This window comes from Salmo salar, chromosome ssa15, assembly GCF_905237065.1.
Source record: "Salmo salar chromosome ssa15, Ssal_v3.1, whole genome shotgun sequence".
Lineage (NCBI taxonomy): Eukaryota > Metazoa > Chordata > Actinopteri > Salmoniformes > Salmonidae > Salmo > Salmo salar.
Window position 1 is genome coordinate 96,318,061 of NC_059456.1, and position 26,242 is coordinate 96,344,302.

General features: G+C 44.8%; 1 protein-coding gene across 1 annotated transcript in view; it reads right to left on the minus strand.

Moving 5' to 3' along the window:
* The window catches only part of LOC106572707 (vasopressin V2 receptor), a 64,101-nt gene that overhangs the window by 8,497 nt on the left and 29,362 nt on the right, over window positions 1-26,242 (minus strand). Inside the window, exons 3-6 of the mRNA XM_045696361.1 lie at window positions 12,029-12,417; window positions 11,266-11,511; window positions 5,665-5,811; window positions 10-146 (exon numbers count right to left, since the gene is read on the minus strand). Of these exons, the coding sequence (XP_045552317.1) occupies window positions 10-146; window positions 5,665-5,811; window positions 11,266-11,511; window positions 12,029-12,415 (917 nt within the window). The 5' untranslated portion in view covers window positions 12,416-12,417. The remainder of the gene's footprint in view (window positions 1-9; window positions 147-5,664; window positions 5,812-11,265; window positions 11,512-12,028; window positions 12,418-26,242) is intronic.

The following is a 26,242-nucleotide window of genomic DNA, read 5'->3' on the forward strand; positions in this document are numbered from 1 at the left end:
CTCCCCCGCTCCCTTGTCATTCTACCGTCCTCCTTTTTGACTCTGTGGAAGCGGAAGATGACAGCATTGTTCTTCTTGAGCTCTGCTGACACCATCCTCTCTGACTTCAGATAGATGTTGTTGTGAATCTCTCTGAAGATCCGGATCTGGAATGAGATACATTTTTTATTTCTCCTCTCTCTTCATGTAGTGTTGTGGTGTCTCTCTTTATGTAGTGTTGTAGTGTCTCTCTTTATGTAGTGTTGTGGTGTCTCTCTTCATGTAGTGTCTCTCTTCATGTAGTGTTGTGGTGTCTCTCTTCATGTAGTGTCTCTCTTTATGTAGTGTTGTGGTGTCTCTCTTCATGTAGTGTCTCTCTTCATGTAGTGTTGTGGTGTCTCTCTTCATGTAGTGTCTCTCTTTATGTAGTGTTGTGGTGTCTCACTTCATGTAGTGTCTCTCTTCATGTAGTGTTGTGGTGTCTCTCTTCATGTAGTGTCTCTCTTTATGTAGTGTTGTGGTGTCTCTCTTCATGTAGTGTTGTGGTGTCTCTCTTTATGTAGTGTTGTGGTGTCTCTCTTCATGTAGTGTTGTGGTGTCTCTCTTTATGTAGTGTTGTAGTGTCTCTCTTCATGTAGTGTCTCTCTTCATGTAGTGTTGTGGTGTCTCTCTTTATGTAGTGTTGTAGTGTCTCTCTTCATGTAGTGTCTCTCTTTATGTAGTGTTGTGGTGTCTCTTTATGTAGTGTTGTAGTCTCTCTCTTCATGTAGTGTTGTGGTGTCTCTCTTCATGTAGTGTTGTGGTGTTTCCCTTCATGTAGTGTTGTGATGTCTCTCTTTATGTAGTGTTGTGGTGTCTCTCTTTATGTAGTGTTGTAGTCTCTCTCTTTATGTAGTGTAGTGTTGTCTCTCTTTATGTAGTATTGTGATGTCGCTCTTTATGTAGTATTGTGGTGTCTCTCTTTATGTAGTGTTGTGGTGTCTCTCTTTATGTAGTGTTGTGGTGTCTCTCTTTATGTAGTGTTGTGGGGTCTCTCTTTATGTAGTATTGTGATGTCTCTCTTGTCGTGATGGGTGTTTTGTCCTGTATTTGTATTTTTAATCCCAGCCCACGCCCCCTGCAGGAGGCCTTGCATTGTATATAAGAATTTGTTCTTAACTGACTTGGCTAGTTAAATAAAGGTTAAATAAAATAAAAAGATAATCCATCCACCTGACAGGTGTGGCATATCAAGAATCATCATTACACAGGTGCACCTTGTGCTGGGGACAATAAAAGGCCAATCTAAAATGTACAGTTTTGTCACAGAACACAATGCACAGATGTCTCAACTTTTGAGGGAGCATGCAATTGGCATGCTGACTGCAGGAATGTCCACCAGAGCTGTTGCCAGATAATTTAATGTTAATTTCTCTACCATAAGCCACCTCCAACATCTTTTTAGAGAATTTGGTAGTACGTCCAACCGGCCTCACAAGCGCAGACCATGTGTAACCACGCCAGCCCAGGACCTCCACTTCAGGCTTCTTCACCTGCAAGATCATCTGAGATCAGTCACCCGGAAAGCTGATGAAACTGAGGACTATTTCTGTCTGTAATAAAGCCATTTTGTGGGGAAAAACTCATTCTGATTGGCTGAGCCTGGCTCCCCAGTGGGTGGACCTGGCTCCCAAGTGAGTGGGCCTATGCCCTCCCAGACCCACCCATGGCTGCACCCCTGCAAAGTCATGTGAAATCCATAGATTAAGGCCTAATGAAATTATTTAAATTGACACATTTCCTTATATGAACTGTAACTCAGTAAAATCTTTTAAATTGTTGCATGTTCCATTTATATTTTTTATTCAGTATAGTTAAAACTAATAGAAAAACGTAACATAGACAATAAAAACCTATTTTGTAACAGATTGCTAAACCCAATCATCCCAACACAGACACCAAACACAGACTTATTGTCCTTTTTAACTCAATTAAAAGTCCTAAATTCTGTTTCCGAAAAAAGCACATGACTCTAGCAGGCCAGGTCTGGGTCTTAGAACAATGTCCTGCCAAACCACATTAAGAAGGACATAATTTGATCAGACCTGGGTTCAACTACTATTTGAAATAATTTCAAATACTGTAGCTGAGCTTGATTGTGCTTGATTGTGCTTGCCTGGAACAGTTTTACCTAATTTCTATCAACATGTTAAATGTGCAACCAGAGGGAAAAGAACTCTGGACCCCCTATACTCCACACACAGAGATGCACACAAAGCTCTCACTCACCCTCCATTTGGCAAATCTGACCATAATTCTATCCTCCTGATTCTTGCTTACAAGCAAAGATTAAAGCAGGAAGCACCAGTGACTAGATCAATAAAAAAAAGTGGTCAGATGAAGCACATGCTAAGCTACAGACTGGAATATGTTCCGGGATTCCTCCAATGGCATTGAGGAGTACACCACAGCTGTCATTGGCTTCATCAATAAGTGCATCGATGACATTGTCCCCACAGTGACCATACATACGTACATACCCCAACCAGAAACCATGGATTACAGGCAACATCCGCACTGAGCTAAAGGCTAGATCTGCCGCTTTCAAGGAGTGGGACTCTAACCCAAAAGCTTATAAGAAATCCCGCTATGCCCTTCGATGAACCATCAAACAGGCAAAGCGTCAATATAGGACTAAGATCAAATCGTACTACACTGGCTCTGACGCTCGTTGGATGTGGCAGGGCCTGCAAACCATTACAGACTACAAAGGGAAGCACAGCCGAGAGCTGCCCAGTGACACGAGCCTACCGGACTAGCTAAACTACTTCTATGCTCGCTTTGAGGCAAATAATACTGAAACATGCATGAGAGCACCAGCTGTACTGGAAGACCGTGTGGTCATGCGCTCCGCAGCCGATGTGAGTAAGACCTTTAAACAGATCAACATTCACAAGAGCGCAGGGCCAGACATATTACCAGGACGTGTACTGCGAGCATGTGCTGACCAACTAGCAACTGTCTTCACTGACATTTTCAACCTCTCCTTGTCCAAGTCTGTAATACCAGCATGTTTTAAGCAGACCACCATAGTGCCTGTGCCCAAGAACAGTAAGGTAACCTATCTAAATGACTACGATCAGTAGCACTCACGTCTGTAGCCATGAAGTGTTTTGAAAGGGTGGTCATGGCTCACATCAACACCATTATCCCAGAAACCATAGACCCACTCCAATTTGCATACTGCCCAAACAGATCCACAGATGATGCAGTCTCTATTGCACTCCACACTGCCCTTTCCCACCTGGACAAAAGGAACAACTATGTGAGAATGCTATTCATTGACTACAGCTCAGCATTCAACACCATAGTGCACTCAAAGCTCATTAATAAGGTAAGGATTCCTGGGACTAAACACCTCCCTCTGCAACTGGATCCTGGACTTCCTGACTAGCCGCCCCCAGGTGGTAAGGGTAGGTAACAACACATCCGTCACACTGATCCTCAACACAGGGGCCCCTCAGGGGTGCATGCTCAGCCCCCTCCTGTACTCCCTGTTCACTCATGACTGCACGGCCAAGCACGACTCCAACGCCATCATTAAATTTGCCGATGACACAACAGTGGTAGGCCTGATCACAGACAACAACAAGACAGCCTATAGGCAGGAGGTCAGAGACCTGGCCGTGTGGTGCCAGGACAACAACCTCTCCCTCAACGTGATCAAGCCAAAGGATGTGATTGTGGACTACAGGAAAAAGAGGACTGAGCAAGCCCCCATTCTCATTGACGGGGCTGCAGTGGAGCAGGTTGAGAGCTTCAAGTTCCTTGGTGTCCACATCACCAACAAACTAACATGGTCCAAGCACACCATGACAGTCGTGAAGTGGGTACAACAAAACTTATTCCCCCTCGGGAGACTGAAAATATTTGGCATGGGTCCTCAGATCCTCAAAAGGTTCTACAGCTGCACCATCGAGAGCATCCTGACTGGATGCATCACTGCCTGGTATGGCAACTGCTCGGGCCTCTGACCGCAAGGCACTACACAGGGTAGTGCGAACTGCCCAGTAAATCACTGGGGCCAAGCTTCCTGCCATCCAGGACCTCTATACCAGGTGGTGTCAGAGGAAGGCCCTGAAAATTGTCAAAGACACCAGCCACCCCCTAGTCATAGACTGTTCTCTCTGCTTAACTGCACTGTCGGTTAGGGGCATTTCACTGTAAGGTATACACCCTATTGTATTCGGCGCATGTGACTAATAGCATTTGATTTGAACATTGGAACCGATAGAATAGCAAACACACCGAAATGGCAAACATACCGATCTGGGGAACTCCAGGCAGGTTAAATCAAACACTGAAAGTATATGAAAGATTTCAAATAATATTTTTGAACCCAGTTCTGCACTTGATATGAAACACAAATTAATTCAATGTCCTTAATCTTTGGTTGGGTTCTGGTTCATTTGTTTGATATTCTGGTTCCCTGTGGGGCACCTCACTGTGGGTAGTGTCCTGACAGGCTGGCCACACAGCAGTGAGTCTACAGAGGGCTGTGTTAATTAGGCCACTGGAAACATCTCCCACGGGATGCTACATAACACCAGCCACTGAGCCTGTCCAGTCTGATCTGATAGAACTGACCCCCTGGAGCTCATTCAACAATGCCTGCCAAATACCGCTCCATCAAAACAGAACACGTTTTATTCATGCTTGACATGCTTCAGTTTTTGGATTCTGTGTATTTTATTGCCTCGGGGGTGGCAAGTAGCCTAGAGGACTCTTTTCCCTATGTAGTGCAGAGGAGGCTAGTAGTAGGAGCAATAGGAGGACAGGCTCAATGTAATGGCTGGAATGAAATCAATGTTTCTATTTGTTTGATGTGTTTGGTACCATTCCATTGATTCCATTCCAGCCATTACAATGAGCCCGTCTTCCTATAGCTCCTCTCACCAACCTCCTTTGTTATAGTGCACTATTTAAGGAATAGAGTGCCATTTGGGAAAAAGCCATAGTTTAAGACGCGGGCAATAATGAAATGGGAACTGAACTGGTAACATGAGGGCTGCTGGTCTCTGATCCCAGGTTGTGCCGTAGAACAAGGCACCCTCCAGGAGCATCGCAACGTGGTTGACGCTGCTCCTCTCAATGTGTGTGTGTATGTGTCTGGGGGACTTGGGAAAAAGGCAAAGGACTCATTTCTATTCTAGGTTTGTTCTGTCGTCACACTGTGTTGTGTCCTTGTTGCCGTACCTGGCAGACAGTGATGATTAAGGCTGTGTGTGTGTGTGTGTGTGTGTGTGTGTGTGTGTGTGTGTGTGTGTGTGTGTGTGTGTGTGTGTGTGTGTGTGTGTGTGTTTGTTTTCAGTAGTAGACAGTACCTGGCAGACAGTGATGATTAAGGCTGTGTGTGTGTGTGTGTGTGTGTGTGTGTGTGTGTGTGTGTGTGTGTGTGTGTGTGTGTGTGTGTGTGTGTGTGTGTGTGTGTGTGTGTGTGTGTGTGTGTGTTTCAGTAGTAGACAGTACCTGGCAGACGGTGATGATTAAGGCTGTGTGTGTGTGTGTGTGTGTGTGTGTGTGTGTGTGTGTGTGTGTGTGTGTGTGTGTGTGTGTGTGTGTGTGTGTGTGTGTGTGTGTGTGTGTGTGTGTGTGTGTGTGTGTGTGTGAGTGTGTGTGTATGCGTGTTTCAGTAGTAGACAGTACCTGGCAGACGGTGATGATTAGTGCTGGCAGTAAGAACACTGCTAGGGTCATCCAGGTGATGTAGGCCTTGAGCCCCCACGGCTCAGCGAAGTGACCCCAGCACTCAAACTCTCCTGGAGACACCTCCGACCGCGAGAAAATGAAGAACTGAGGAGAAGGGAGGAAGGACGAGACAGATTGAGGAGGGGGGAGAGAGGGAGGGAAGAGTGCGAGGGTGGGAGGATGGAGGGAGGGAGGAGGGAGTGGTGAGGGAGTCAAAACCAAACACATTTCTAACTAACAGAACAAGAGGCCACACTGTCTAGGAAACTTCCACTGATGTCATGATACAAAAAATAAGCCAAAAATGGGAATATCTTGAATTTCACTGCAGGCTCTGGGGTCTGGGCAGAAGTGTCCCTTTGAGACTTTTACTTAACCTTTAGTCATGCTGAGACCAATGTCTCTTTCACAGATCAGCCCTGTATACCCATCTATCCACATAAAACACATCAATATACACTACACACATCAATATACACAACAATATACAGTACACATCAATATTCACATAAATACACAAAAAGCAAACACAATGAGCCAGCATGTCATCTATCTGGTGCACACCTGAGGTAGCCTATACCGAGGTACTACCTGAGGTAGCCTATACCGAGGTACTACCTGAGGTAGCCTATACCGAGGTACTACCTGAGATAGCCTATACCGAGGTACAACCTGAGGTACCCTATACCGAGGTACTACCTGAGGTACCCTATACCGAGGTACTACCTGAGGTACCCTATACCGAGGTACTACCTGAGGTAGCCTATACCGAGGTACTACCTGAGGTAGCCTATACCGAGGTACTACCTGAGGTAGCCTATACCGAGGTACTACCTGAGGTACCCTATACCGAGGTACTACGTGAGATAGCCTATACCGAGGTACTACCTGAGGTAGCCTATACCGAGGTACTACCTGAGGTAGCCTATACCGAGGTACTACCTGAGGTAGCCTATACCGAGGTACTACCTGAGGTACCCTATACCGAGGTACTACCTGAGGTAGCCTATACCGAGGTACTACCTGAGGTAGCCTATACCGAGGTACTACCTGAGGTAGCCTATACCGAGGTACTACCTGAGGTACCCTATACCGAGGTACTACCTGAGGTAGCCTATACCGAGGTACTACCTGAGGCAGCCTATACCGAGGTACTACCTGAGGTAGCCTATACCGAGGTACTACCTGAGGTAGCCTATACCGAGGTACTACCTGAGGTAGCCTATACCGAGGTACTACCTGAGGTAGCCTATACCGAGGTACTACCTGAGGTAGCCTATACCGAGGTACTACCTGAGGTACCCTATACCGAGGTACTACCTGAGGTAGCCAATACCGAGGAACTACCTATACTGAACAGCCGGGCCAGTGTCCCTACCTCCATCTTGTTCTGAGGGCACGGCGCTGCTGCCAAACCCTGAGCTCACCTGTGTGAATTGGTTGTTTGTTTATAGTTATATTGCTCAATATCTCTCAATTTTGAAACTGGATTTTACATTGCATGTGTGACTCTGTTCGTCCTGTTCATCCTGATCGCTGTAATATGCAAAAAAATGTACAATCACTACCGGAGGTTATATGTAGTCAGTGAGTAAATCAACCACAACCACCTTCTCCCGTGAGTTTCTACTCTCTTTCAAAGATAAAGCTCACACTCTCCAAAACAGCAATGTCTTGCCTGATGGTTGTTTTACAAAGTCAACAAGGGAAACTAAAAAGAAACTAGGCTCAAGAGGTGCTGTCAGAAACAGACAGACTACAGGGGTGGGAAAGCCATCACCCGCTCCCAGTGATCACCCTGTCAAATGTGCGGTCACTAAATAATAATCACTCCAGAGAATGCATTTCCACTGCTTCAGAGTCCAATGGCGGCGAGCAGTTCTTGTACTGACATTGCTTCCAGAAGCAGTTTGGAACTCGGTAGTGAGTGTTGCAACCGAGGACAGATCATTTTTACACGCTACGCGCTTCAGCACTCGGCGGTCCCGTTCTGTGAGCTTGTGTGGCCTACCACTTCGCGGCTGAGCCGTTGTTGCTCCAAGATGTTTCCACTTCACAATAACAGCACTTACAGTTGACCGGAGCAGCTCTAGCAAAGCAGAAATTTGACAAATTGACTTGTTGGAAAGCATCCTATGACAGTGCCACGTTGAAAGTCACTGAGCTCTTCAGTTAAGGTCATTCTACTGGCAATGTTTGTCTATGGAGATTGCATGGCTGTGTGCTTGATTTTATACACCTGTCAGCAACACGTGTGGCAGAAATAGCCAAATCTACTAATTTGAAGGGGTGTCCACATACTTTTGTATATAGTGTATGTGCCTGGACCTAACAATAAGGAAGCTGCTGACAGGATTACAGACTGTTCAATGCTTCAATTTCACGATCGGCTGACCAGACAGCATTTGTGCTTGGGGATTTTAATACGCTCTCACCTCCCCACTCTGCAACTGTACGTCACTTGTCCGACTCGCTCAACGCGCATTGTGGACCAGTGTTGTGGCAACGTAGATGACACATACAAGGCAGTGTGCAGAGCATCCATCAGGAAATCAGACCATAAAGTTATCCATATCCTATCGAGATACAGCCAGCAGGTGAAACACAAAAAACCTGTAGAGAAATCCATTCAGGCATGGAAAGAGGAGAGCAGGGAGGAGCTGAAGGACTGCTTTGATGTCACAGACTGTGGGGGGTTCCTTGACTGTTGTAGGAATCCCCATGAGTTGACAGACAGTATCACATCTTACATCCAGTTCTGGGAGGATACTGTCATTAACACAGAAACTGTGAGAGTATTTCCCCAAAACAAGCCCAGGGTGTCTAAGAAATTGAAAATGTGCCTAAATGAAATTAAGTTTTCTTTCCTAAAAGTAGATACGGATGCTGTAAAGAAGAAAGAAAAGGAATTCAGGTCAAACATGTGGAAAGCTAAAAGTGGAGCAGAGGTTCTGTACAGGCAATCCAAGACAAGCATGGGAAGGAATGCAATGATGGGAGGAGAGAGGAGGAGAACAGAGAACAATCACATTGCAGACTGTACATCCTTTGTAAATGACCTTAAGGAAGATTTGACACCGTTGATTTTTAAAGACCAATGTCAAACAAATATGTGACAGCATCCCCAATTCCTCTCCTGTTCAGATACCAGAGAACAAGGTGGCCTCAAGCCTGTCACATATTAAGCCACAAAGCAACGGGCCCAGACGTACTACAGGGCACGTAATGAAGGTCTGCACCGACAAGCTACAAGGGAGTCTTCACACGACTGTTTCAACTCCTGCTGAGCACCTGCACAGTGCCAATCTCCTGGAAGGTGCCAACCATTGTACCGGTGCCTTAGAAGCCAAGGGCCAAATCAACAAATGGCTTTCGACCTCTGGCCTTCATGCCCCTTTGGGCCAAATGCATGGTGAAGGGTTGTCAGTAAGCACCTTACCCTGTCCATAGCAGATCAACTGGACCCATTACAGTTAGCCTATAAGGCCCAGAGGAGGACTGAGGATGCTACCCTGACCTTGGTGAACATGGTGGCTAGTCACCTTTAACATGCAAAATCATATACATTTTATTTATTGATTTTAGTTCAGCTTTCAATACAATGCATATACACACACTGCTGAAATTACTGCTGGACCTGAATGTCAATGGAGGCCTCACATGTTGGATAAAGGACTTTTTCACTGACTGACCACAGAGGGTCCCCAGGAGTGGGGCCCTCTCTGATTAACTGACCCTGACCACAGAGGGTCCTCAGGAATGGGGCCCTCTCTGATTAACTGACCCTGACCACAGAGGGTCCTCAGGAATGGGGCCCTCTCTGTGGTCAGTGGTCAGTTGTGAGCGAATGTATCAATGTCCTCTATGTTTTTAGTTTACGCAGTATGATGGACTGACTGGTTTAAATGTGTGTGATGTGTGGATGCATGTGTATGTGATTATTTTAATGTCAGGTGATGCCAAAGATACATTTCCATCCTGGATGGAAAATCAACTTTTATTCTATTCTATTTATTCTATCTTGTTCTGAGGGCAGCTCTACCTCCATCTTGTTCTGAGAGCAGCTCTACCTCCATCTTGTTCTGGGGGCAGCTCTACTCCATCTTGTTCTGAGGGCAGCTCTACCTCCATCTTGTTCTGAGAGCAGCTCTACCTCCATCTTGTTCTAAGAGCAGCTCTACCTCCATCTTGTTCTAAGAGCAGCTCTACCTCCATCTTGTTCTGAGAGCAGCTCTACCTCCATCTTGTTCTGGGGCAGCTCTACCTCCATCTTGTTCTGAGGGCAGCTCTACCTCCATCTTGTTCTGAGAGCAGCTCTACCTCCATCTTGTTCTAAGAGCAGCTCTACCTCCATCTTGTTCTAAGAGCAGCTCTACCTCCATCTTGTTCTGAGAGCAGCTCTACCTCCATCTTGTTCTGGGGCAGCTCTACCTCCATCTTGTTCTGAGAGCAGCTCTACCTCCATCTTGTTCTGAGAGCAGCTCTACCTCCATCTTGTTCTAAGAGCAGCTCTACCTCCATCTTGTTCTGAGAGCAGCTCTACCTCCATCTTGTTCTGAGAGCAGCTCTACCTCCATCTTGTTCTAAGAGCAGCTCTACCTCCATCTTGTTCTAAGAGCAGCTCTACCTCCATCTTGTTCTGAGAGCAGCTCTACCTCCATCTTGTTCTAAGAGCAGCTCTACATCCATCTTGTTCTGAGAGCAGCTCTACCTCCATCTTGTTCTGAGAGCAGCTCTACCTCCATCTTGTTCTAAGAGCAGCTCTACCTCCATCTTGTTCTGAGGGCAGCTCTACCTCCATCTTGTTCTGAGGGCAGCTCTACCTCCATCTTGTTCTGAGAGCAACTCTACCTCCATCTTGTTCTGAGGGCAGCTCTACCTCCATCTTGTTCTGAGAGCAGCTCTACCTCCATCTTGTTCTGAGAGTAGCTCTACATCTTGTTCTGAGGGCAGCTCTACCTCGAGGTTTGTTGGGTGAAGTCAACGGTAAGTGGTCAAGCAGAGGCTGTCATGTTAGGGCTAGGGTTAGGGATGAGCTGGGATGTGGACATTAAGCTAGGGTTAGGGTTAGGGTTGGGGCTAGGGTTAGGGTTAGGGTTGAGGGTTAGGGTTGGGCTGGGATGTGGACATGAAGCTAGGGTTAGGGATGAGCTGGGATGTGGACATGAAGCTAGGGTTAGGGTTGAGGCTAGGGTTAGGGTTGAGGGTTAGGGTTGGGCTGGGATGTGGACATGAAGCTAGGGTTAGGATTGAGGCTAGGGTTAGGGTTGAGGGTTAGGGTTGAGGGTTAGGGTTGGGCTGGGATGTGGACATGAAGCTAGGGTTAGGGTTGAGGGTTAGGGTTGAGGGTTAGGGTTGGGCTGGGATGTGGACATGAAGCTAGGGTTAGGGATGAGGCTAGGGTTAGGGATGAGCTGGGATGTGGACATGAAGCTAGGGTTAGGTTTAATGTCCCCTACAGTACCTACCTGTGGTTTGGAGAGAAGTAGGGTCAGGCCCCATGACAGGGTAAGGGTCGGGGTCAGGGTTAGGGTCAGGAAGCAGTGATAGCGTTCCTACCTGTGGTATGGAGAGCAGTAGGGCCAGGCCCCAGGCCGTCAAGATAGGGGTGTTCCAGCGCGACACGGACCCACCACGGTAGGCTTGCAGTGGGCAGCAGATGGCATAGTGCCGATCTACCGTCATGGCAACGATCATATAGGAGGACGCGAACATCCCTACGATCTGCAGGTACTTTACTGAGCGACACAGAAAATCTGGCCCCTGGAACCTTTCTGTGATGTCCCACACCAGCTGGGGAAGTACCTAAGGGACGGACAGGAAACAGGAGGATATTAAACTTTGCTATGTTAGATACTAGCATACTACTTAGAATCCATCAATCAATACATGATGCTAGTGTGGAAATAAAAACAGAGTAGACTAGCTCCTAAAGCAATGGAATAAAAATAATATTTATTTGAATGCTCAGGCCATTTCCATTGTGTTTTGAGAACTGCGCCCAGTCCACCACACAATGGTGGGCGAGTGTGTACTTACTTGACAGGTCCACACTCAATACATAAGGGCAGCCAGTATGTCAGTGCGTTAGAGGGTTGGGGAATAGTTGACTCATTCATATTGTTGGAATCAAAGCCATTAGTAAACATACTAGAGTGGTCATGCTAGCTAGCTGCACCATAACAGTATGTCCTCATTACATAGATCACTCATAGGCTACTGATGATGAGTACACCAATGTGGTGCCTAGCAACCAGAAGAGGGTTGGGATCAATCTCAAGAAAACTGGAGTCGACTCCATACCCTGAGGTGTCAGTCTCACCTGGAACAGCGCCACCACCAGGTCAGCAAGACACAGGTTGACCATGAACAGGTGCATGGGAGCGTTCTGTTTCCTCCTGCGGAGCAGCACCCACAGTACAAAGCCGTTTCCCAGGGTAGTCAGGGCCAGCACCAGGCCCAGCACCCCTATCTCGGCCCGGGCAAGGCCCAGATCCCTCACCCTGGGCTGGGGTAAGGCTTGGGGCGTGGTGGTTGAGACGTTCTCTGGGATAATCCAATAGTAGGACCCTGCGCCTCCATGAGAACTGTTGAGGGACGTGAAGTCGGAGAAGAGGGAGGAAGTGAGGTTGTTTCTTCCTGCCGTCGCGGATGTCAGAGAGGAGTGGCCTAATCCATCCCAACCCGTTTTCTCTGAGATACTTTCCATGCCTAAGTAATAACAAAAATGAAACAACAGAAACCTTAGAAAAAGAATAATGATAAAATCTCTCCTGAGTTTGTTTGGGGAGGGAGAGGGAGAGGGCACAGAGGGCCTGTGGAAATAACCGAGGGCTAAATCCCAACTCCGGTCTCTACCGGAGCATGCGAGTCACAAGCTTACCTTGTTTGTTTACGTTCAAATAAACATTTCGGCTAAGATCTGATAATAAACCATTGGTTTGTTAGTTTGGGATAATCCCGTTTTTATTAAATTATCTTCAATTGCCCCCCAATTTGTTGGACAGACGAGTTGTCTTACTATCCCTCTCCCCTTCCTTCCTATGTCTTAGCACTGTCTCTGTCCAGACATCTTGTCAAAACTTCTGGCATCTTTCATTGACATCTTCCAGGGTCAATATAACAGGCACAAACTCTGTGATTTTGGGAATAGAGCTGCATGCTTCTAGCAAGAAAATAGAAGAGAGAGAGAGAGAGAGCGCGAGAGAGAGACAGAGCACTAAAATAGACCCCATTAGAGACAGCCCAAACACTTTGTTTCATTGATTGTGATCTTCCTGGTAGGTTTTGTCATGAAGATTTAAATAACTTTTACAGGTCATTTCATTGTCTTGTTATAAAACAAACATTTGACGGCCTTATCATTCATCACCATTACCACAAAATTGTTATGTTTGAACAATACAGTCAAACACAATATTTAATCAAACAAATCAAATATTGTAATGTGATTCAACTTTTCAACTTATTGCATATTTCCTGTCAGTGTGTATGTAGGTCAGTAAAGCTGTGTTTTTATGGAACACTTCTACAGTACAGACGGGTTGGTTGTTTAGCCACAAAATTGAGGCGTGCGCAACTATGGGACGAAATAGATCGGGTTGGCTTAAATGGTTGACAACATGTAAGCTATATTTTGTCTCCAATGTTAATTGAAAACATAAATAAATGAGCACAATTAACACTTGTTTGTCAAATACATTGTTACAGTTGTTGGTTATCTAGCTAGCGAATGTTAGCCATATGAACATTGATATGAAATCAGTCAAAACACCTAGGAATCTGACCATCCAGAATCACAACAATAGGCTGACTTCTGCTCTATGGAAGTGCACACATCGTTTTCGTGATCTCGTCAGCTAACCCATCTATGTCTGTTGGTGACAGTTATACTGTATGTATGTTGGTAACAGTTCCACAGTGTTGGTAACAGTTCTACAGTGTTGGTAACAGTTCTACAGTGTTGGTAACAGTTCCAAAGTATGTCTGTTGGTAACAGTTCTACAGTGTGTCTGTTGGTAACAGTTCTACAGTGTTTATGTTGGTAACAGTTCTACAGTGTTGGTAACAGTTCCAAAGTATGTCTGTTGGTAAGAGTTCTACAGTGTGTCTGTTGGTAACAGTTCTACAATGTTGGTAACAGTTCTACAGTGTGTCTGTTGGTAACAGTTCTACAATGTTGGTAACAGTTCTACAGTGTGTCTGTTGGTAACAGTTCTACAGTGTTGGTAACAGTTCTACAGTGTATCTGTTGGTAACAGTTCTACAGTGTTGGTAACAGTTCTACAGTGTGTCTGTTGGTAACAGTTCTACAGTGTGTCTGTTGGTAACAGTTCCACAGTGTGTCTGTTGGTAACAGTTCTACAGTGTGTCTGTTGGTAACAGTTCTACAGTGTATCTGTTGGTAACATTTCTACAGTGTGTCTGTTGGTAACAGTTCTACAGTGTGTCTGTTGGTAACAGTTCTACAGTGTGTCTGTTGGTAACAGTTCTACAGTGTTGGTAACAGTTCTACAGTGTATCTGTTGGTAACAGTTCCACAGTGTTGGTAACAGTTCTACAGTGTGTCTGTTGGTAACAGTTCTACAGTGTGTCTGTTGGTAACAGTTCTACAGTGTGTCTGTTGATAACAGTTCCGCAGTGTGTCTGTTGGTAACAGTTCTGCAGTGTGTCTGTTGGTAACAGATCTACAGTGTTGGTAACAGTTCTACAGTGTGTCTGTTGGTAACAGTTCAACAGTGTGTCTATTGGTAACAGTTCTACAGTGTTGGTAACAGTTCTACAGTGTGTCTGTTGGTAACAGTTCCACAGTGTGTCTGTTGGTAATAGTTCTACAGTGTTGGTAACAGTTCTACAGTGTGTCTGTTGGTAACAGTTCTACAGTGTGTCTGTTGGTAACAGTTCTACAGTGTGTCTGTTGGAAACAGTTCTACAGTGTTGGTAACAGTTCTACAGTGTGTCTGTTGGTAACAGTTCTACAGTGTTGGTAACAGTTCTACAGTGTGTCTGTTGGTAACAATTCTACAGTGTGTCTGTTGGTAACAGTTCTACAGTGTTGGTAACAGTTCTACAGTGTATCTGTTGGTAACAGTTCTACAGTGTTGGTAACAGTTCTACAGTGTGTCTGTTGGTAACAGTTCTGCAGTGTGTCTGTTGGTAACAGTTCCACAGTGTGTCTGTTGGTAACAGTTCTACAATGTTGGTAACAGTTCTACAGTGTTGGTAACAGTTCCACAGTGTGTCTGTTGGTAACAGTTCTACAATGTTGGTAACAGTTCTACAGTGTGTCTGTTGGTAACAGTTCTACAGTGTTGGTAACAGTTCCACAGTGTGTCTGTTGGTAATAGTTCTACAGTGTTGGTAACAGTTCTACAGTGTTGGTAAAAGTTCCACAATGTGTCTGTTGGTAACAGTTCTACAGTGTGTCTGTTGGTAACAGTTCTACATTGTGTCTGTTGGTAAGAGTTCTACAGTGTTGCTAACAGTTCTACAGTGTGTCTGTTGGTAATAGTTCTACAGTGTATCTGTTGGTGACAGTTCTACAGTGTTGGTAACAGTTCTACAGTGTGTCTGTTGGTAATAGTTCTACAGTGTGTCTGTTGGTAACAGTTCCACAGTGTGTCTGCTGGTAACAGTTCCACAGTGTTGGTAACAGTTCTACAGTGTGTCTGTTGGTAACAGTTCCACAGTGTGTCTGTTGGTAACAGTTCTACAGTGTTGGTAACAGTTCTACAGTGTATCTGTTGGTGACAGTTCTACAGTGTGTCTGTTGGTAATAGTTCTACAGTGTTGGTAACAGATCTACAGTGTGTCTGTTGGTAATAGTTCTACAGTGTTGGTAACAGTTGTACAGTGTGTCTGTTGGTAACAGTTCTACAGTGTGTCTGTTGGTAACAGTTCTACAGTGTGTCTGTTGGTAACAGTTTTACAGTGTTGGTAACAGTTCTACAGTGTTGGTAACAGTTCTACAGTGTGTCTGTTGGTAACAGTTCTACAGTGTTGGTAACAGTTCTACAGTGTGTCTGTTGGTAACAGTCCTACAATGTTGGTAACAGTTCTACAGTGTTGGTAACAGTTCCACAGTGTGTCTGTTGGTAACAGTTCTACAATGTTGGTAACAGTTCTACAGTGTGTCTGTTGGTAACAGTTCTACAGTGTTGGTAACAGTTCCACAGTGTGTCTGTTGGTAATAGTTCTACAGTGTTGGTAACAGTTCTACAGTGTTGGTAAAAGTTCCACAATGTGTCTGTTGGTAACAGTTCTACAGTGTGTCTGTTGGTAACAGTTCTACAGTGTGTCTGTTGGTAACAGTTCTACAGTGTTGGTAACAGTTCTGCAGTGTATCTGTTGGTGACAGTTCGACAGTGTTGGTAACAGTTCCACAGTGTGTCTGCTGGTAACAGTTCCACAGTGTTGGTAACAGTTCTACAGTGTGTCTGTTGGTAACAGTTCCACAGTGTGTCTGTTGGTAACAGTTCTACAGGGTTGGTAACAGTTCTACAGTGTGTCTGCCGGTAACAGTTCCACAGTGTTGGTAACAGTTCTACAGTGTATCTGTTGGTGACAGTTCTCCAGTGTGTCTGTTGGTAATAGTTCTACAGTGTTGGTAACAGTTCTACAGTGTTGGTAACAGTTCTACAGTGTGTCTGTTGGTAACAGTTCTACAGTGTGTCTGTTGGTAACAGTTCTACAGTGTTGGTAACAGTTCCACAGTGTGTCTGTTGGTAATAGTTCTACAGTGTTGGTAACAGTTCTACAGTGTGTCTGTTGGTAATAGTTCTACAGTGTATCTGTTGGTGACAGTTCTACAGTGTTGGTAACAGTTCTACAGTGTGTCTGTTGGTAATAGTTCTACAGTGTGTCTGTTGGTAACAGTTCCACAGTGTGTCTGCTGGTAACAGTTCCACAGTGTTGGTAACAGTTCTACAGTGTGTCTGTTGGTAACAGTTCCACAGTGTGTCTGTTGGTAACAGTTCTACAGTGTTGGTAACAGTTCTACAGTGTGTCTGCTGGTAACAGTTCCACAGTGTTGGTAACAGTTCTACAGTGTATCTGTTGGTGACAGTTCTACAGTGTGTCTGTTGGTAATAGTTCTACAGTGTTGGTAACAGATCTACAGTGTGTCTGTTGGTAATAGTTCTACAGTGTTGGTAACAGTTGTACAGTGTGTCTGTTGGTAACAGTTCTACAGTGTGTCTGTTGGTAACAGTTCTACAGTGTGTCTGTTGGTAACAGTTTTACAGTGTTGGTAACAGTTCTACAGTGTTGGTAACAGTTCTACAGTGTATCTGTTGGTAACAGTTCTACAGTGTTGGTAACAGTTCTACAGTGTGTCTGTTGGTAACAGTCCTACAATGTTGGTAACAGTTCTACAGTGTTGGTAACAGTTCCACAGTGTGTCTGTTGGTAACAGTTCTACAATGTTGGTAACAGTTCTACAGTGTGTCTGTTGGTAACAGTTCTACAGTGTTGGTAACAGTTCCACAGTGTGTCTGTTGGTAATAGTTCTACAGTGTTGGTAACAGTTCTACAGTGTTGGTAAAAGTTCCACAATGTGTCTGTTGGTAACAGTTCTACAGTGTGTCTGTTGGTAACAGTTCTACAGTGTGTCTGTTGGTAACAGTTCTACAGTGTTGGTAACAGTTCTGCAGTGTATCTGTTGGTGACAGTTCGACAGTGTTGGTAACAGTTCCACAGTGTGTCTGCTGGTAACAGTTCCACAGTGTTGGTAACAGTTCTACAGTGTGTCTGTTGGTAACAGTTCCACAGTGTGTCTGTTGGTAACAGTTCTACAGGGTTGGTAACAGTTCTACAGTGTGTCTGCCGGTAACAGTTCCACAGTGTTGGTAACAGTTCTACAGTGTATCTGTTGGTGACAGTTCTCCAGTGTGTCTGTTGGTAATAGTTCTACAGTGTTGGTAACAGTTCTACAGTGTTGGTAACAGTTCTACAGTGTGTCTGTTGGTAACAGTTCTACAGTGTGTCTGTTGGTAACAGTTCTACAGTGTTGGTAACAGTTCCACAGTGTGTCTGTTGGTAATAGTTCTACAGTGTTGGTAACAGTTCTACAGTGTTGGTAACAGTTCCACAGTGTGTCTGTTGGTAACAGTTCTACAGTGTGTCTGTTGGTAACAGTTCTACAGTGTGTCTGTTGGTAACAGTTCTACAGTGTTGGTAACAGTTCTGCAGTGTATCTGTTGGTGACAGTTCTACAGTGTTGGTAACAGTTCTACAGTGTTTCTGCTGGTAACAGTTCCACAGTGTTGGTAACAGTTCCACAGTGTTGGTAACAGTTCTACAGTGTGTATGTTGGTAACAGTTCTACTGTGTGTCTGTTGGTAACAGTTCCACAGTGTGTCTGCTGGTAACAGTTCCACAGTGTATCTGTTGGTGACAGTTCTACAGTGTTGGTAACAGTTCTACAGTGTGTCTGTTGGTAATAGTTCTACAGTGTGTCTGTTGGTAACAGTTCCACAGTGTGTCTGCTGGTAACAGTTCCACAGTGTTGGTAACAGTTCTACAGTGTGTCTGTTGGTAACAGTTCCACAGTGTGTCTGTTGGTAACAGTTCTACAGTGTTGGTAACAGTTCTACAGTGTGTCTGCTGGTAACAGTTCCACAGTGTTGGTAACAGTTCTACAGTGTATCTGTTGGTGACAGTTCTACAGTGTGTCTGTTGGTAATAGTTCTACAGTGTTGGTAACAGATCTACAGTGTGTCTGTTGGAAATAGTTCTACAGTGTTGGTAACAGTTCTACAGTGTGTCTGTTGGTAACAGTTCTACAGTGTGTCTGTTGGTAACAGTTCTACAGTGTGTCTGTTGGTAACAGTTTTACAGTGTTGGTAACAGTTCTACAGTGTTGGTAACAGTTCTACAGTGTGTCTGTTGGTAACAGTTCTACAGTGTTGGTAACAGTTCTACAGTGTGTCTGTTGGTAACAGTCCTACAATGTTGGTAACAGTTCTACAGTGTTGGTAACAGTTCCACAGTGTGTCTGTTGGTAACAGTTCTACAATGTTGGTAACAGTTCTACAGTGTGTCTGTTGGTAACAGTTCTACAGTGTTGGTAACAGTTCCACAGTGTGTCTGTTGGTAATAGTTCTACAGTGTTGGTAACAGTTCTACAGTGTTGGTAAAAGTTCCACAATGTGTCTGTTGGTAACAGTTCTACAGTGTGTCTGTTGGTAACAGTTCTACAGTGTGTCTGTTGGTAACAGTTCTACAGTGTTGGTAACAGTTCTGCAGTGTATCTGTTGGTGACAGTTCGACAGTGTTGGTAACAGTTCCACAGTGTGTCTGCTGGTAACAGTTCCACAGTGTTGGTAACAGTTCTACAGTGTGTCTGTTGGTAACAGTTCCACAGTGTGTCTGTTGGTAACAGTTCTACAGGGTTGGTAACAGTTCTACAGTGTGTCTGCCGGTAACAGTTCCACAGTGTTGGTAACAGTTCTACAGTGTATCTGTTGGTGACAGTTCTCCAGTGTGTCTGTTGGTAATAGTTCTACAGTGTTGGTAACAGTTCTACAGTGTTGGTAACAGTTCTACAGTGTGTCTGTTGGTAACAGTTCTACAGTGTGTCTGTTGGTAACAGTTCTACAGTGTTGGTAACAGTTCCACAGTGTGTCTGTTGGTAATAGTTCTACAGTGTTGGTAACAGTTCTACAGTGTTGGTAACAGTTCCACAGTGTGTCTGTTGGTAACAGTTCTACAGTGTGTCTGTTGGTAACAGTTCTACAGTGTGTCTGTTGGTAACAGTTCTACAGTGTTGGTAACAGTTCTGCAGTGTATCTGTTGGTGACAGTTCTACAGTGTTGGTAACAGTTCTACAGTGTTTCTGCTGGTAACAGTTCCACAGTGTTGGTAACAGTTCCACAGTGTTGGTAACAGTTCTACAGTGTGTATGTTGGTAACAGTTCTACTGTGTGTCTGTTGGTAACAGTTCCACAGTGTGTCTGCTGGTAACAGTTCCACAGTGTTGGTAACAGTTCTACAGTGTGTATGTTGGTAACAGTTCTACAGTGTGTCTATTGGTAACAGTTCCACAGTGTGTCTGTTGGTAACAGTTCTACAGTGTTGGTAACAGTTCTACAGTGTTGGTAACAGTTCTGTAGTGTATCTGTTGGTGACAGTTCTACAGTGTTGGTAACAGTTCTACAGTGTGTCTGCTGGTAACAGTTCCACAGTGTTGTTAACAGTTCCACAGTGTTGGTAACAGTTCTACAGTGTGTATGTTGGTAACAGTTCTACTGTGTGTCTGTTGGTAACAGTTCCACAGTGTGTCTGCTGGTAACAGTTCCACAGTGTTGGTAACAGTTCTACAGTGTGTCTGTTGGTAACAGTTCTACAGTGTTGGTAACAGTTCTCACAGTGTGTCTGTTGGTAACAGTTCTACAGTGTTGGTAACAGTTCTACAGTGTGTCTGTTGGTAACAGTTCCACAGTGTGTCTGCTGGTAACAGTTCCACAGTGTTGGTAACAGTTATACAGTGTGTCTGTTGGTAACAGTTCTACAATGTTGGTAACAGTTCTACAGTGTGTCCGCTGGTAACAGTTCCACAGTGTTGGTAACGGTTATACAGTGTGTCTGTTGGTAACAGTTCTACAGTGTGTCTGTTGGTAATAGTTCTACAGTGTGTCTGTTGGTAATAGTTCTACCGTGTTGGTAACAGTTCCACAGTGTGTCTGTTGGTAACAGTTCTACAGTGTATCTGTTGGTAACAGTTCTACAGTGTGTCTGTTGGTAACAGTTCTACAGTGTGTCTGTTGGTAACAGTTCTACAGTGTGTCTGTTGGTAACAGTTCCACAGTGTGTCTGTTGGTAACAGTTCTACAGTGTGTCTGTTGGTAACAGTTCTACAGTGTTGGTAAAGAGTTCTACAGTCTGTCTGTTGGTAACAGTTCCACAGTGTGTCTGCTGGTAACAGTTCCACAGTGTTGGTAACAGTTCTACAGTGTGTCTGTTGGTAACAGTTCTACAGTGTGTCTGTTGGTGACAGTTCTACAGTGTGTCTGTTGGTAACAGTTCTACAGTGTTGGTAACAGTTCTTCAGTGTGTCTGTTGGTAACAGTTCCACAGTGTGTCTGTTGGTAATAGTTCTACAGTGTTGGTAATAGTTCTACAGTGTTGGTAATAGTTCTACAGTGTTGGTAACAGTTCCACAGTGTCTGTTGGTAACAGTTCTACAGTGTGTCTGTTGGTAACAGTTCTACAGTGTTGGTGACAGTTCCACAGTGTGTCTGTTGGTAATAGTTCTACAGTGTTGGTAACAGTTCCACAGTGTGTCTGTTGGTAACAGTTCTACAGTGTGTCTGTTGGTAACAGTTCCACAGTGTTGGTAACAGTTCAACAGTGTGTCTGTTGGTAACAGTTCCACAGTGTGTCTGTTGGTAACAGTTCTACAGTGTGTCTGTTGGTAACAGTTCTACAGTGTATCTGTTGGTAACAGTTCTACAGTGTGTCTGTTGGTAACAGTTCTACAGTGTGTCTGTTGGTAATAGTTCTACAGTGTTGGTAACAGTTCCACAGTGTGTCTGTTGGTAACAGTTCCACAGTGTTGGTAACAGTTCTACAGTGTGTCTGTTGGTAACAGTTCCACAGTGTGTCTGTTGGTAACAGTTCTACAGTGTGTCTGTTGGTAATAGTTCTACAGTGTTGGTAACAGTTCCACAGTGTTGGTAACAGTTCTACAGTGTTGGTAACAGTTCCACAGTGTGTCTGTTGGTAACAGTTCCACAGTGTGTATGTTGGTAATAGTTCTACAGTGTTGGTAACAGTTCTACAGTGTTGGTAACAGTTCTACAGTGTGTCCGCTGGTAACAGTTCCACAGTGTTGGTAACGGTTATACAGTGTGTCTGTTGGTAACAGTTCCACAGTGTTGGTAACAGTTCTACAGTGTTGGTAACAGTTCTACAGTGTGTCTGTTGGTAACAGTTCCACAGTGTGTCTGTTGGTAACAGTTCTACAGTGTATCTGTTGGTAACAGTTCTACAGTGTGTCTGTTGGTAACAGTTCTACAGTGTGTCTGTTGGTAATAGTTCTACAGTGTTGGTAACAGTTCCACAGTGTGTCTGTTGGTAACAGTTCCACAGTGTTGGTAACAGTTCTACAGTGTATCTGTTGGTAACAGTTCTACAGTGTGTCTGTTGGTAACAGTTCTACAGTGTGTCTGTTGGTAACAGTTCCACAGTGTGTCTGTTGGTAACAGTTCTACAGTGTGTCTGTTGGTAATAGTTCTACAGTGTTGGTAACAGTTCCACAGTGTTGGTAACAGTTCTACAGTGTTGGTAACAGTTCCACAGTGTGTATGTTGGTAATAGTTCTACAGTGTTGGTAACAGTTCTACAGTGTTGGTAACAGTTCTACAGTGTGTCCGCTGGTAACAGTTCCACAGTGTTGGTAACGGTTATACAGTGTGTCTGTTGGTAACAGTTCTACAGTGTGTCTGTTGGTAATAGTTCTACAGTGTGTCTGTTGGTAATAGTTCTACCGTGTTGGTAACAGTTCCACAGTGTGTCTGTTAGTAACAGTTCCACAGTGTGTCTGCTGGTAACAGTTCCACATTGTTGGTAACAGTTCTACAGTGTGTCTGTTGGTAACAGTTCCACAGTGTGTCTGTTGGTAACAGTTCTACAGTGTATCTGTTGGTAACAGTTCTACAGTGTGTCTGTTGGTAATAGTTCTACAGTGTGTCTTTTGGTAACAGTTCTACAGTGTGTCTGTTGGTAACAGTTCCACAGTGTGTCTGTTGGTAACAGTTCCACAGTGTGTCTGTTGGTAACAGTTCTACAGTGTGTCTGTTGGTAACAGTTCTACAGTGTTGGTAAAGAGTTCTACAGTCTGTCTGTTGGTAACAGTTCCACAGTGTGTCTGCTGGTAACAGTTCCACAGTGTTGGTAACAGTTCTACAGTGTGTCTGTTGGTAACAGTTCTACAGTGTGTCTGTTGGTGACAGTTCTACAGTGTGTCTGTTGGTAACAGTTCTACAGTGTTGGTAACAGTTCTTCAGTGTGTCTGTTGGTAACAGTTCCACAGTGTGTCTGTTGGTAATAGTTCTACAGTGTTGGTAACAGTTCCACAGTGTCTGTTGGTAACAGTTCTACAGTGTGTCTGTTGGTAACAGTTCTACAGTGTTGGTGACAGTTCCACAGTGTGTCTGTTGGTAATAGTTCTACAGTGTTGGTAACAGTTCCACAGTGTGTCTGTTGGTAACAGTTCTACAGTGTGTCTGTTGGTAACAGTTCCACAGTGTTGGTAACAGTTCTACAGTGTTGGTAACAGTTCTACAGTGTGTCTGTTGGTAACAGTTCCACAGTGTGTCTGTTGGTAACAGTTCTACAGTGTATCTGTTGGTAACAGTTCTACAGTGTGTCTGTTGGTAACAGTTCTACAGTGTGTCTGTTGGTAATAGTTCTACAGTGTTGGTAACAGTTCCACAGTGTGTCTGTTGGTAACAGTTCCACTGTGTTGGTAACAGTTCTACAGTGTGTCTGTTGGTAACAGTTCCACAGTGTGTCTGTTGGTAACAGTTCTACAGTGTATCTGTTGGTAACAGTTCTACAGTGTGTCTGTTGGTAACAGTTCTACAGTGTGTCTGTTGGTAACAGTTCCACAGTGTGTCTGTTGGTAACAGTTCTACAGTGTGTCTGTTGGTAATAGTTCTACAGTGTTGGTAACAGTTCCACAGTGTTGGTAACAGTTCTACAGTGTTGGTAACAGTTCCACAGTGTGTCTGTTGGTAACAGTTCCACAGTGTGTATGTTGGTAATAGTTCTACAGTGTTGGTAACAGTTCTACAGTGTTGGTAACAGTTCCACAGTGTGTCTGTTGGTAACAGTTCTACAGTGTGTCTGTTGGTAACAGTTCTACAGTGTTGGTAACAGTTCTACAGTGTTGGTAACAGTTCCACAGTGTGTCTGTTGGTAACAGTTCTACAGTGTGTCTGTTTGTAACAGTTCTACAGTGTTTATGTTGGTAACAGTTCCACAGTGTTGGTAACAGTTCCACAGTGTTGGTGACAGTTCTACGGTGTTGGTGACAGTTGTACAGTGTTCGTAACAGTTCTACAGTGCTGGTAACAGTTATACAGTGTTGGTGACAGTTCTGCTAGCAGTTCTACAGTGTGTCTGTTGGTCTGTCTGTCTAACTCTCCTTCTGTCTGACATAAGTCCTGCTTTCAGTTGTTTTCATTCTCATACTTTCCCCGGCTTGATATGACTTCTTCTCCCTCTATCCCACTCTCTCTGAATCCCTCTCTCCCTCTCTCTTTCTTCGTATCCTTCTATCCCCCTCTCTCTCCCTCTATCCCCCCCTCTCTCCCTCTTTCCCACTCTCTCTGAATCCCTCTCTCCCTCTCTCTTTCTTCGTATCCCTCTATCCCCCTCTCTCTCCCTCTATCCCCCCCTCTATCCCCCCCTCTCTCCCTCTATCCCCCCCTCTATCCCCCTCTCTCTCCCTCTATCCCCCCTCTCGCTCTCTCCTCTTCTCCCTGTATCCCTCTCTCCCTCTCTCTTTCTCTGTATCCCTCTATCCCCCTCTCTCTCCCTCTATCCCCCCTCTCTCCCTCTATCCCCCCTCTCTCCCTCTATACCCCTCTCTCTCCCTCTATCCCCCCTCTCTCCCTTTATCCCCATCTCTCTGTATCCCTCTCTCCCTCTCTCTTTCTCTGTATCCCTCTATCCCCCTCTCTCTCCCTCTATCCCCCCTCTCGCTCTCTCCTCTTCTCCCTGTATCCCTCTCTCCCTCTCTCTTTCTCTGTATCCCTCTATCCCCCTCTCTCTCCCTCTATCCCCCTCTCTCCCTCTATCCCCCTCTCTCCCTCTATACCCCTCTCTCTCCCTCTATCCCCCCTCTCTCCCTTTATCCCCATCTCTCTGTATCCCTCTCTCGCTCTCTCTTTCTCTGTATCCCTCTATCCCCCTCTCTCTCCCTCTATCCCCCCTCTCGCTCTCTCCTCCCTGTATCCCTCTCTCCCTCTCTCTTTCTCCGTATCCCTCTATCCCCTCTCTCTCCCTCTCTCTCCCTCTATCGCCCTCTCTCTCCCTCTATCCCCCCCTCTCCCTCTATCCCACTCTCTCTGTATCCCTCTCTCCCGCTCTCTTTCTCCGTATCCCTCTATCCCCCTCTCTCCCTCTATCCCCCCTCTCTCCCTTTATCCCACTCTCTCTGTATCCCTCTCTCCCTCTCTCTTTCTCCGTATCCCTCTATCCCCTCTCTCTCCCTCTATCCCCCCTCTCTCTCTATCCTCTCCCTGTATCATCTCTCTCTCTATCCCTCTATCCTTCACTCTCATAATCTTTCTCATCCCTCGTTTATACCACATACATTCCTCCTCTCCCTCTCTTTTTTCTCTCTCTCGTTCACATTCTCTCTCGTTCACATTTGTTCACATTCTTTCTCTTCCCTCCAATCACACCCTCTCTTGATCCCAATAAAAAACAGTTTATTTTCTCCCATTTATAAATAAATAGCACAAAAGTAAATATAATTGATATGAATGAAACTGACAATTTGAGAAACAGAGTCGTGGGATAGGGAGACCAAATAAACAGACAGAGAGCAAGAGAGGGGAGGAGGAGGAGGAGGAGAGAGAGAGAGAGAGAGGGTGGATGTGGTGGAGGAAGAGAGAGTGGTGAGAGTATGGATAGAGGGAGCGTAGGGGCAGCTGAGGCAAGCCACCCAGATTAGGTGTAAGAATAACAGAAAAGGTGAAGACAGATGAAAGATAAGGCAGGCGCAGGAGAAGGTGGACAAACAGAGGAGAAGAAGAAGGGACAGGTAACTAGGTCATAATGATTCTAGAATTACCATGGTGAGAACAGGTGTGACCTGACTGATGTTATCAGGAAGTGGGATGTAAAATCCATCTGAATATACTTTTTATATACCGGTATTTATTTACATGTATATAACCTTTATTTAACCAGGCGAGTCAGTTAAGAATGACTAGTTATTTACAATAACAGACTACCTGGGTATAATACTCACTTTGAGAGTTAGAGGTCAGGTTGTTCTGGAAATATATATTTGGAAACTTCCATAGCTCCACTCATATTATTTCTTAATTGGGTATGACTAACAAGAAATTACAAGGTTTGCAATCAGTTCTACAACAGCCACTTAATGGGCAATTTGCTGCAAGAAATAATGTTTATACTGGCTGGTAAGCGTGATAATACAGCATGACTTATTCTTCTAAAGTGTTACCAACTGTGCTGCTCTCTGCCAGAGGAATGTTGCTGTAGAGAAGACCTGGGTTCAAATACTATTTGAAATCTTTCAATTACTTTGAGCGTTTGCACTATACTGTCTAGATTACCAGATGGGCGGGGTTTAACGGTTTGGGTATATTATATTGGTCCGTTAAGCCAGACAAGTTTAATCAAGCACAGATAAAGTATTTGAAATTATTTCAAATAGTATTTGAACCTAGCTCAGCTGTAGAGGCGTGACAACGCAACACAGCTGCATTGCTCTAACCTTGGCCCATGGGCTGGCCCACTCTGCTCAGCAGGCAGAGAGTGATTAAGAGAGAAGAAG